A 12,805-nucleotide genomic window follows, 5' to 3' on the forward strand; every position below is an offset into this window, starting at 1 on the left:
TCACTGAAGTCCAAGGGAGTCAGGAGGAATGCTTTTCCTCTCTCTTTCTTTCCCATTGTTTGTGGCTGTCTCAGCACTTTCAGGTTCCGGTGGGGATCAGAAGTGCTGAAATGCCAGGGCAGAGGCTCTAATCAGAGTATTCCCAGCCTGACAGGAAAGAGGAAGGAGTAGGTCTGCCATGGGAAAGACCTTCTCAGGAGATTTCCACCCCAAAGTTGCAAATAGGTTGCAAACATTTCGAACTTCAGAAACCAAATCAAGGCTGAATCCTGAAAGGTGCTCCATGCTCTGGCTTGTGTCCAGCCAGCTTCTGGAGTACGAGCATTATTGTGAGCACTTGGGAAGCCCTGATAACTTCACAGGACTGCAGAATCAAGATCCACACTCTTTAAAACTGAGTCCTGGTGCTCTCTTGTTACACCACACCTTAGCATTGTCACTTAGCATTGCACTGTGTACCCTGAGTATAAAGTGCCCCATTTACTTCTACAGTCAGGTACTGTATGGGAATCCTGCTACACTAGTCCCCAGGCTACTAGGTGCTATACACATGAACTGGCAGACTAAATACAAAAGGGAGGCGAGAGGTGGAGGAGTAAAGAAGGGATTATCACATGTGTGAGGGACTGAATCGTAAAGAGATAATGGACTTGACCAAGGCTTTGGGTGGACTCCAGGGCAGAGCTGAGAACAAAGCCCAGTCTGTTCCCAGCACTGTGAGATAGTCTTGCTGCCTTGTTATTTATCAACGTATTTGCCTTTTGTTTTTAGGGTCTGGACGTCAGCAGGAACATCTCGGTATGTACTGCCTTTGCAGAATATATTTAACTTGTACCTGCATTATCATAGAGCAAGCCCCTGTAGTGCACAGCATTATACATGAACAAAAGAGGTTCACTGACCCCCGAAGTTTACTATCAAAGTAACAGACACACATTTATTATGACTTACTGCATGTGGTCCGTTGTTGTCCCACCCTCACTGCAGACAGCAGGCAACTGCTCAGGCTCTCTGTGGTATTAGCAGTGCTTGCTTTTCTGCAACACCACCAGCACAATGAGGGACTAACTGGCCAGGCTTCCAAAACCCTTCCACAGCACACCTAAATCCTAGGAGTAAACACAAAGGTTTGATATTTCCATGAGTAAACAGTCTCACTTACAGGCAATTAACTCAATAGCACAGAAACCGGTGTTGCAGTTTTCAGCTGAGCCCATGACCTCATCTGAAGTTTTGAACTGAAAACTTAACAGAGCCCCAAGACGAATTACTGCAACAGGCTCTGCCTGGGCTGGCGTGTGTGGCTGGGCAGAAGCCAGGTTGTGCTCCCAAGGTGGCCACAACTCCTGGAGCAATGGCTCTGCTGGTGGCACAGTGGGAAGGCACCTCCCGACAGGGCAGAACAATGCCCTGAACGTGACAGTGGTTTGAGAACTCCACTCAGACAGGAATCGTTTCTCCCAATTACGCTAGTCCTGGGGCATGATCTCTTTTTGTTCTTTTCCCAAGGTTTTCCAGTCATTACTTTAGGAAATTTAAAACAATGTAGCATAAAACCATGAGGTTTTTTTGTGCGTGGCTCCTTTTTGGTTCATAAATCCAGATGAGCTCAGCCCTGAGAGAGCAAACATTGTGGGGGGGTGGGGGGTGGGGGTAGCTCTCATGAGACTCCCTGACCTCCTGATAATCTCTATTAGCATTTCAAATGTAAGTGCCCAATTGCTGTGGCTTGAAGACGTGACAGGGAAACAAAGGCTTGATCTCTTCTAATTCATGGTCCACAAAAGTCACCACCTTGAAAAGGGCTGATACCAATGCACCTGGCCTAATAGAAAGAAGGGAGTCAAGCTGCTTTTTTGGGTTGTTTTTGTTGTAAAGGCCTCTCTGGGTGCATGTGAGTAGGTAGGAAACCAAACTGATCTTTTCCTTTAGTACAGCGTAACAATAAGGTAAAACGTGCCTTTAGGCAGCTACTCAGCCCTCACCAGTGAAGTGCTCTCACTCTCTGAAACCTTAAGTCAGAATCAACAGCAGAGTCCTAGGTACTGACATGTTACCAAACAAAATACAAAAAGGATGGTATTACCGACAGTTGATCCCTCCTGTCTCATTGTGCCCTATACAGGTACAGGCTGGCCACTGGGCATCATTGAAGGGTATTAAAAATTCTTTTGTGGGACCTGACCTTTTTCCATATGAAATACCAAAGCTCCCCTCTTCCTACCACCCTGGAGTACCCCAAAGCATCATATGTTGGCCAGATAGGGTCTGCCAGCAGCTAGCCTCACGTCCTTCAAGATGTGGTTTCTTTTTGCTCCCTAGGGTGAGGGCCATGCTTGGGGGAGAATGAGGGATCTTATGAGGAAGACACGGCTGAGAAACCAGAACAAGCTGGGGCTGTCCTCTGCTGCTCTGAAGAGGTCCTGCCCACAGTTGTACAGGTAAGGCGGAGCTATGGGAGATTCACCTCTGGTTGTTGCTGGCTGGAGAAGACCCCTCCTTACCTTCTCTCCATTCCATGTGGCGGTCCTGGCCAGCACAGCCATTTGCTTCTTTAGTGCTCAGGTACTCTAAGGTCCCAACTGGATAAATGTTACCTCTGTGAGAATAATGGAAACATTAGGGTCCCTAAAAAAGGGTGCTTATCCCCAACAGGGCAAGGGGATGTTGACAATTAGCCAAAGCCTATTTGCCTTTCTGCTCCCCCCTAAGCATTCCAGTCAAGGTTAATGCTCTCCTCTATCCACCTTCACACCTTTCATCTGTTGGAATGGTAACACATACTGCATCTAATGTCTGATGGGATGGGACAGTCAGGATCAGCTGGAAGGTATCCTGTTAGAGGAGATGAAGTTTGCTGAGCATGTGCTCCTGGGTAGGACCCGCTTGTTGCTGTGGATGAACTTTTGGGTCAAGCATGAGGTCTCATTTCTATTAAGAGATCTGTGCTGGTCTCTTGGGCAAGTTTGTCTATCAGGCTAGTTACATACTATAATATACTGTATACTATATACAGAAATACCGTGTGGTGCATGTCTGTCTGAGGTGATGATAGTGCTACCAGCTACCCCTTGCACAGATATTCCCTGTGCGCTTGCCAAATCTTCCCAGCTGGTTTAGTGAATTTGGGGCGGTTTTGTATGTAATCAGGTAACAGGAAGAGCCTAGGTACATTACTCACCAAAGCAGGAGCATGACATGGAACTGTGCTCCTCCCTGTGTTTTTTCAGCTGAGGTCTCAGTAACCTTGAGTTGAACAGCTCAAATGTGCTTAAGGCCTCCTCAGGTTTTAGCGGGGATGATGGTGGGGAAACTGGCAGTTGTTTAAGCACTCAGGAATGTCCCATTGTTCCCCTTAGACAGCCTGTACCTACCTTACAGAATGCATAAGGGAACTGGGAATCTTGTAATTACAGCTGGGGGAAAAAAAAAAAAAACAAACTCTGTAGTTCAGGGAGTGATTTTTCCAGCTGGGAAAAGCTTGGTTGGGGCCCAAGCACACGTAACAGGCGAGCTTCCTCCTATTGTTTGAGAAACTGAAAGAAACACAAAGCAGAAAGAGATCAAACAGTTCCATCTAAAATAGATGGTGAACCAGCTGGGGAAGAAATACAAACTCTTGTGAACCTTCCCTCTAAACCTGAGTAGAACCAGGACTTCATTTGGGCTGCAGAAAAGCCCTGTTTCTGTAACATCCCGCTTGCCCCTTTCTCTGCGGCACCGAGGACGCTGTCAGTGCTCCCTGTGTGAGAACTGCAGGCTAGGCCGCAGCTGGCTAAATCGAGGTACTCCCAACGAAGGGCCAGCCCAACAGCTCCTAACAGAAACAGCTTGCGCCCCTTTCACACCTATCCTGGACAACTAGTCCAGTGTCATGGAAGTGCTGTACAATGAGATGCCAAATGGACAATTTTCTACCTGGTTCTAACTGGGCAGTCCCAGAGGTCTTGTACCCTGATTTTTCCAGGCTGCTTTATGTAGCTGATGAATGGCCTTCTCTTTCCTTTCACTTTCTTCTCCCATACATCTACATAAACCCCTTGCCTCCCTCCATTTTCTCTTCTCCTTCTTCCTAGCTCCTATTGCTCAGCCCTCTCCTTATTCGCTCTTGCTTTTTTTACCCCGCACCCTGCAATAGCAATGCACTGACATTGGGCTTTTCACTGGTGCCTGGAAAAGCTAGGCACCTTGCTCCTATGGCGTTTTGGATACGCAGTTGCCATCAGGCTCCTTTGAAATAAAAAGTTAGGCTTAGTGGATCCCCAGCAGATGCTGCCGGACAGAAAGCCAGGCCCTTCCTACAGCAGTACCAGAATGGTAAAGCAAGAAAGTCTCGCTTGTCTGCAGCTCTCAGCAAAGCAAACATTGAAGCCCTGATACTCTCAGCATTTAAAGCCACTGTCTTTGTTATAATTTATGAAATGTGTTTGTCCTGGCTCCTGGTCCTGTTTGTACATGCAGGCGTATGGAATTGGCTTGCTTTTGCTTACCCGGGCTTCCTTGGGCCCAGAGACAGCTCCTGAGGTCTTGAACTGGAACGGCTTGGATGCTGGTGCCCTGCATTAACACACAGCTCTGAAGGAAGCAGAGAGTTGCTGCTTTTGACACCCAGTCCCACTTGAGTCATTTGGGCAATTAGAGAAAGTCTCTTTGTTTTTGTTTTTGTAACTAGGTCAAAGCAAATCCTTTCATGCTCCCACTCTGCCTGTGATGAATGATCTGCTCCAGGGCGGTTGTTTTGTTTTTCTTTTCTGTCTTTTTTTTTTTTTTTTAACATCCACAAAAGAATTCTCATAGTAGAGGGAGAACTTGGTTCTTCCAGCGGGAGAGAGGGGGGCTTGCCAAGGCAAACATACTGGCACAAGACTTGGTGGTTTGTCATACATTGTTCTAAACAGGCTCAGGTTTTCATTTCATTTTCTTTTTCCTGCTAGTACATTTACTCCCACAAAGCAACGTCTGTTTTGTGCAAAGGGCCAGAACAGACTGATGAATGACTTGATCATAGTGTTAAGCAGCACGTGGACCTGAATCTTACCTATAGCAGGAAAAGTAGATTTCCTCCCCAAATCATTGCAGAATGATCCCTCCAGAAAGGGCAAGGAACTTCCTTCCAGCTCAAATGACCCCCAAGACGAGAACTTTTTGCCTTTCCACTGTGGTTGGTTTTAGTAACAGAAAACTTCTCAAATGATAGTGGAGCATTGTATGGCCAAATACTGGCCCTTGTTGAACAATTAGAGTCTGATGCTGCTTTGAACAGTAAGGAGAGAATCCAGCCTGGCCTGTGGAAGCTGGGCTGCAAATTCTGCAGGAGCCTACCTTGATCGATTTATTGCCTGGACATTGCCACTCCATCTGACATTATAAAATGTGTGAAGTTGTCTCTGGCTAGATCATGTTACAAACGATCCCCCAAAATCCAGAGTCAAGGAGGAATGCATTAGCACCTTCATGTCATTTTTTTTCTTACTTTCCCTAGCTCCCTTTGAGGACAAACAGATGGGACGTACAGCCTCCCACTACTTGCCATGACTGCTGCCAGGAAGCAGACTGGACCAGCAGTTGTTCCAGCCCTGGCAGAGACAGAGAGGCAGCCATCTCAATGAAGGCAATTGTGCTCAGGAGCTTTTCTGATGCTATCCCCAACCCCTTTCCAAGGCAGGATCTAATTTGGGCAATCCCAGCCTGTCATTCCTGTGTAGACACACACACCTGTGTATCTATGGAAGCTGCAGCTTTAATGCAGCTGCGTGGGAATGAGCTAACCTCAAATGACAATATCTTTCATGGTAAGGATGCTAGTTTCAGTTTGACAGCCACCAAAAAAGCTTGCTGCTGCACGATGACTACTTTGTGGTTAGGGTGAAGTAAGCTAGGAAGGACAGTGCGGTTCTAACATTACAAAACCCATCTTCAGTATTGTCTAGCAACATCTGAAAATGGCCCTAGAGCTGCAGACCCAGGTCTGAACACTGCTCTTCGCGGAGGAAATTACTGCCAAGGGGGATCTCTGCACTCAGGGTTGAGAAGAGGCCAAAGAATTAAAGAATAACATCAAGGCAGAAGTTTGACCATTCCATAGTAAAAAGAATTAAGAACTCAACAAAACAAACAAACAAAATCATACAGTGTTTAGATTAAAGAGAAAACAAATTAGCAGCTGGCAAAAAAAAGTCTGTACCACATCAATCAGCACTTTGAGCTGAAAAATTTTTCGAACCAAAGACTTGAAGTAAATAAATATCTGATAGCTATTTATTTCAAATAGTAATAGCTATTTTCTGTAAATAGCTTTGAAATACTGCATTTAAAAAACCCCCCAAACTACAGTTTTTCTTTCTTAAACAGCAGCTATTTTTAAAAAAAATGTTCCAAAAGGTTTGTCTTTCATAAGTCCTGGAGGCCTGAGCTAACAGCCATTACAACCAAACAGGATGCGTTACGCTTACTTCAATTGTATGTAATAAATAACGAACAAAGAAAAACAAGCTGGAGACAGTCCACAGCAGCTAGTTTAGCGTTGTTCTTCAAAACATCTTATTTACTACTTACTGTTTCAGGCCATAATTTTTAACTTCCCTGTGACATTCATGCACCAGTCTCTCCCCCTTGCTTCCAGCTAGGCAGAAAATACTGGTTGCTCTCAACAAAATGGTGTTTGTGTCCATACATTACATTGTGACTCCATGCCAAGTGCTGCATTTTGTAGCTCTTAATTTTATTTTTTTTTTTTGTTTTGGATGTTGCCACAAATATTTGGACAGCATCTGTTTTGGAATTTCAGACTGGAGAGGGGGAAGCTGCTTTGGGTGCAGCTTGGATGTTGGATACATATGCATAGCATATTAATGCTAAGAATACAGCCATACATTCTGACGGCTGTCAACTTTAATTGTATTTTTCCATTTGTTAAGGCCAGATATTATGCCTTCGGAGCTGAGGAAAACTGAGAGGAACTCCATGATCGTTCTGGGGCAAAATACAAAGAATGAAAACATATGGCCTTTCTGATAACCCAAGTTAAATGGAACAAGGTAAAATAAGTAAAGCAGCATGTGTTTCTTTGTGGGTTGGGTGGGTTTTTTTGCCTCTTCTCAGCACAGAAATGAGACAGTCCTGTTCCGTCACCCAGACATGTTCCAATATGCAAAGACGGGAACAGGTCGGTTTTTTGAAGTTCAAATTAAATGCATTTATGCCATCTGAGGACTGACCCATATACCTTAATTTTAATAGTCCCCCACTTTCTTTTTTTAACCCACAATTTAAAGGCATCTGTAGTCATACAGGCTACATCATACAGCCTTTCCACACAAAGTACAGCAGCAAATTCATTTATCTGCAGTCAGTCAAAAAGATTCCCAAATAACAAGCCAACCAGATGTCTTGGGAAATAGGCAACCTGCCCATAATCAAGACTAAAAGAGAACCAGGCTCAGCCTCCTGTTCCACCTTCCCAACTCAGCCCATGGGTTAAATGCAGAGAAACCCTTTCTGATCTCTCACACTCACTGCATGCTTCTGTTTCAGAAAAGCAAAATGGGAAACACCAACGGACACAAACCCAAGAACCCCGGGGTTACTTTGTGCAGTCTGCATCCTACAGTTGTCAACAGAGCAACTCCGATTTGAGCATTGGAAGGAAAAGAGGGAAGGGGGAGGTTGAGAAGGGTCTGTGGACAGATGCATGCTCAGATATGTACGGCTTCGCTGCTGAATCTGAAGTACACTTATAAAAGTCAAGCTACAGATGAAAATTGCTGTTAGCATCTTGGCAACATAAGCAACAGAGACTTTTAAGTAAGATTTGGAAATTCTTCCTCCTCTCTGGATTAGGAACAGAATTACCTAAAACGTTGAAGCTTTTAAGTTATCATTGGTTTCTGGGGACCTTCCCCAGATGAAATAAACTTAACCTTTATGGGACACAGCAGCATCTAGAAGAGTGCCAGGGACTCCCTGCCTGGTGCAGAAGCAGCTGTTGGAAGGACAGCCTTCTCCCTCTGGGGGGGTTGAGTTGCAGTCTCAGCCTGTCCCCAACACATCTCCTCCCTCCAGAGCAGCGTCTGGCCAGCTGTGCCATTTTACTGGAATCCAACAGGAAAATCAAGCCTGTAAAGCCAAGACTTCCTACGAAGCCATTCCTGAATCCACCACTAGCTTCTAAATTCCTGCTGCAGAGGTCCCTCAACTCCAGCACTACCCTACGCAGAAGTCGGCATCGTGCAGGCTCATAGCAGAGACCAGAATGAGGGGCACTGCGGGAACCAGCCTTTCAAGAGACTGGAAGCTGCATTCAAGGCAACGCCTCAGCTTCACCAGGCAGCCCAGCTCCTGTGCTATCAATCTTTCAGGGGGGAACCAGGCTTGAATTCCTACTTTTAAGTTACAAGTTAAGTCCTCTGGCTGTGCAGGTGAGGGCCTGAGGCTGCAGGTGGGGTAGTCACACTGCGCTATTGCTCAGCGTGAGCTCTCTCTGCTGGGAAAAGGCAACAGGGAGAGCCGAGCTGCAAGGAAGTGTTATTCCAATGCATACAACCTTTACAAGCTGCTGCTCTTTTGGCCCATGTTAACCAACTGCGTAACGCCACGGCCACGCGTGGTGGCTACCTTATTGCCACACATCCACCGATTCCAGACTCAAGGGTCAGGCAGCACCCGCTTCTGAAGGTTCCGTGGTTGCAGTGGTCTCTGCACACCAGCTGTTATTGGTACTAGCACAGGAATGGATGCATGTGGAGTAAAGATTTAAATAAACCAACTTTGCCTCTCATTAAAACATTATTCTAACCCCTAAATTACAATATAATTACAAGTCAGGCAATCACTGTTTAAAAATCCTTCCTCAACCCAAACTTGCCTGGTATCCAAGATTTGAGAAGCTGACAGGAATGGATCACCTTGAGCAGGTTTAGCCTTTCAGTAACAGATGCTTCCCCCTTGCTCGCCCAGATCAGCTGGAGCACTCACAGTCCTCAATACCAGAGCAGGATCTCTTCCAAGATTCAAAGCACCCCAGCCACACTTTCCCAGAGAAGCTGTAGTTTGCAGGGGTGAGTGAAGGCAGCAGCCCAGGCCTGGTTCTCCAAGTACTTAGAGGGGTTGGTACTTAGCACCTCCAGGAGTAATAAAAAAAAACAACCACCAACAAACCACAATCAAAAAAAAATATGGTCTGTGCTGACTCAAAGTTAGCACCCTAAAGTAGGTGCTGTGTTTAATATTTCAGTTGTAGCTGCTGCTGCGGAACTTGGTTATTCACTGTATATCTTGCTAGCTTCATACAAAGCTAGAAAGATTTATAACTTGATTATTCTGTGAATAGTCTGTATATCTCCATAAATACAGGGGACTAAAATCCTGCATTTACTTACATCCTCCATTATCCCTCAAGCTTTACAGAGACTGTAAGGAACGTGAATCAGTGCAAACTGAATTTAAAGTGTTTTAAGAGGTAGTATCATGAACTGGTATTCCCCACCACCACCTCCATTCACATTATACGTTTGTCGGGGTTTTTTTTTTTTTATTTTTAACTAAAATTAACGAGCACTCTTTTTTATTACAGCATTATATAAAATATATTCATGTATTTTCAGAAATAAATATATTTATAATGTGTAACATACTGTATAGTTCTCCACTCCAAGATGCATTGTAATACAAGCATAAGAAATTTAATAAAAGCATCACTATTATAATTGTTTCCAGATATTTTATTAATGAACACCTGGGTTGTAGTATAGCAACTGCCACATATTTAAGGTTTCAGCTGAGCTTAGTTGGTCAAGAAAGGAATTGTTGCCTCCAGTCTTTTAAAGAACTTCTTTAGCTCTGGCAAAGAAGCAAGTTTGTTCTTTTGAGGCTGGTGCTGTTCTTAGAAGATCCAAAGGACAAAGAGAACCTTTGGAAAGTTCTGATACAGCCGAGTGAGGATATTAATTTTGAGCAGCCCTGTATTAGGTGCTGTTGCCAGACCTTGCTTCCAAAGCTGCAGGGTGGGCAGACACAGCAGGGCAGCACACACCGCTTCCAGAGGAATTGGGCGGAGGCACTGGGGACAAAGTACACTGATGCTCAGCACCAGGGTTTTTGTTTTTTCTGAAAATCTGGGTTCATTAGCAGCACCACACAGCGGCCTCAAGTGGCAGGTGCTGGCTGGCCACAGGGCTGCTTCTCCTCAGCTTCTCCTTCATTCACAGCCTACAGTAGCCTCCTGGACAGAGCAGCTTTTCTTCACCAAGAGGAGCCTAAGCCAATGTCTACAGCAACCCACACCACCTTTAGTTCAGCTGTATAACCAGGCAGTATGAAGCTAAAAAGAGGATGCTCACACCAGAAGTCACATGCAGTTACTCCAAAGAAAGTAAAGGAGAAAAGTCAATGAGATCCAGCTAAACGAAGTAGAGGCCTAGAAAAAAAAAAAACAAAAACAGAAAAACAAACACAACAAAAGCCAGAAATACACTTGTGAAGGCAGAAGGAAGAGAGTACACATTTACAGGAGAGAAAAACTGCAGAACAAAGCAGCAATGAAACTCTGGTGGAGAACAGGCTAGAAAGAGGAAGACAAGGCACCAGAGGAAACCTTCGCACAGACAACTCTCGTCCCACTGCTGTTTGTGCCCTTCCCCTCCTGCTAGGGACCAAACAGCAAGCCTTAAGCACAGAAGACTCCCCACAGTGCAGGTGAGGGAATTAAATTCACTCCTCTGCTCCCCCACCTCTGTTTATCAGTGCACATGCCCTGTGCTAAGCAGCAGGTCCATTACAGCAAGATCGAGCTCTGCACCAGAAGGGATGGTCACTGCAGGGGAATCTACCCGATCCCCAGAGCTCCCTGCCACTTTGGGATGGTTCAGCAACCCCATGGAGGGCAGCAGGGACTCTCCTCTCCTCTCCCCACCCCTTCAGCCTCCACACAGGCATCTGAGTTCTCTAAGCAAATATTTTTGTCTGCCTTACTGAGGCATGGGAAGACTCCAGCAGCAGCCAGGAAGGTGTTTAGATCTTGGCTACCACACACAGTAAAGAGCAGTGCCAGAGCACCCTGCCTGGTGTACTGAAAAGGTGTGGTCTGTATTACTCCTTTAATTGTGCAGTTAATTAACATTAGAGACAGCTGCTAAAGACTTGTTGTAAGGCACATTATGAGTTTACACTCTGCTTTCCCAGACAGAGCTCCACCTGTATCAAAGACATTTAGTTGCCAGAGGCACTCCCTAAAGGAGGAGGCTGTTTGACCTATCTCCAGCTGATCATTTCTTCAGCCTGTGACCTCCTTCACCCTCCCACCATACCACTTGGAAGAGTCTTATCTTCTCTTCTTCTGATGAGATTTTAAAAGCAGGCAAGAGTAAGAGCATTCGTTATCCTGGAAGCAGCAAAGTTCTGCTAGAAAAAAAACCCAACATTGTAAGAGGATTCCTGAAATTCCTTGTTAGAGTAAGAAGGAATTAAAAAGTAGTTCCCAGCACCTGTTAACACCTTCCAGTCACACAGTATTGGCAGAAGCCAATTAAATAGAACAATATCTGCTACCTCAAGCAGTTCTTTGCTTCCATGTACATAAGAGCTGCTCTTCCCCTTTTAAAAAGGGCTTTAAGCAGTATGATTAAGATTACTCCCCTGTCCTTTAACAGAGGGAATTTCTTACCAAGCCTGTCAGGAAAAAAAATATGAGTAACATATTTTTCCTTCCCCTTAAGTATATTTCTCAAGGACTACCCCATCAGCTATAAGGGGATCTCAGTATAAGTGCAAGCACCAGAGCTCCCCCAGCCTGGGCAGGGAGGGCAGGCGTATGGAGTCACTTTCCCCACTTCAGCATCAGGAGAGGTTTGCTGGATTGTTTTTGTCCAGGACCTGAGGAAGCTGGGAATGATCCTGCTCAGCTGCTGTGACTGCCCACACCACTGAACCACTTCTGATGCTCAGAAGTTTTATTTCTCACCTCAAAAAGGGACATTCATGGTACTGTTATGCCAACAGTGGTGTCAAATTAGCTTTAATTTGAGAGCTTTGAAGACTCCTAACTGTCTGCTCTCACATGAAGGTTTAAGATTAATCTTCAAATCAAGTTGGAATTTTTTCCCTGAAGTTCAAACCATCTAGGCCCTTTGATTTTTTTTTCAGGTGGAATGAAGTTTCCCTGTTCTCATCCTCCAGAAAAAACACCCCAAACCTCCCACCTGCCCTTTTTTGTTTCCAGAGCAAGGAAGGTAGGTTCATATACAACATCATTAGGAAGGCGCATTTGTTTAGTGCTTTGCCATCCCTGCTTCTGCATCCTGCCACATGAACACAGCCCCGACTTACCTCATGAGCTCAGGGACAAGTGGGCAATTCCCAGCTCCTCTCTGCAGTCAAATACCAGCTCTGCATCTGCAGAAGCAGCTGCAGGATTTGCCTTTAATTAGTTTTACTGCACTTCTGCTCAGTGTTTGAGCAGAGCCAAGATAAGTACTTTTGAAGACCACCTTAGCCACTGACAGAAGAGCAGACACCACCCAGCATCACACCTGTCTCAGTCTGCAGCTTCCCAGGAGCCCAGGCTACAACAAGGGCTCCATCTTGACAGCAGCAGGCAGTTAACACTAATCCCAGAGCAAAATAATAGCCAGAAAGAGAGACAGATTCTGAGAAACAGCATTTGGAAAGTTCTCACAACCATCAGGATAACATTTGTCTTGCAAACAAAGGCTTACAGACAGGACAGGTCCCTGGGACACTTCAGTTCAACACCATGTGCTCTAGGCCAGGGAGAAGGAGTTCCACAGACCGGGTGGGTTTGACAGCCACT

The 12,805-nt window shown here is 45.4% G+C and overlaps 1 protein-coding gene across 4 annotated transcripts in view; it reads left to right on the forward strand.

Annotated features, from left to right (window-relative positions):
• LOC128911574 (uncharacterized) overlaps window positions 1-7,037 on the forward strand; it is a 30,772-nt gene extending 23,735 nt beyond the window's left edge. For all 4 annotated transcript variants that reach the window (XM_054206704.1, XM_054206705.1, XM_054206707.1 and 1 more), the window contains exons 6-8: window positions 772-798; window positions 2,323-2,441; window positions 6,918-7,037. In XM_054206704.1, coding sequence (XP_054062679.1) covers window positions 772-798; window positions 2,323-2,441; window positions 6,918-7,014 — 243 coding nt within the window. In that variant the 3' untranslated portion in view covers window positions 7,015-7,037. The remainder of the gene's footprint in view (window positions 1-771; window positions 799-2,322; window positions 2,442-6,917) is intronic.
• Window positions 7,038-12,805: the final 5,768 nt, after the last annotated feature.

Source organism: Rissa tridactyla, chromosome 6 (assembly GCF_028500815.1).
Source record: "Rissa tridactyla isolate bRisTri1 chromosome 6, bRisTri1.patW.cur.20221130, whole genome shotgun sequence".
Classification (NCBI taxonomy): domain Eukaryota; kingdom Metazoa; phylum Chordata; class Aves; order Charadriiformes; family Laridae; genus Rissa; species Rissa tridactyla.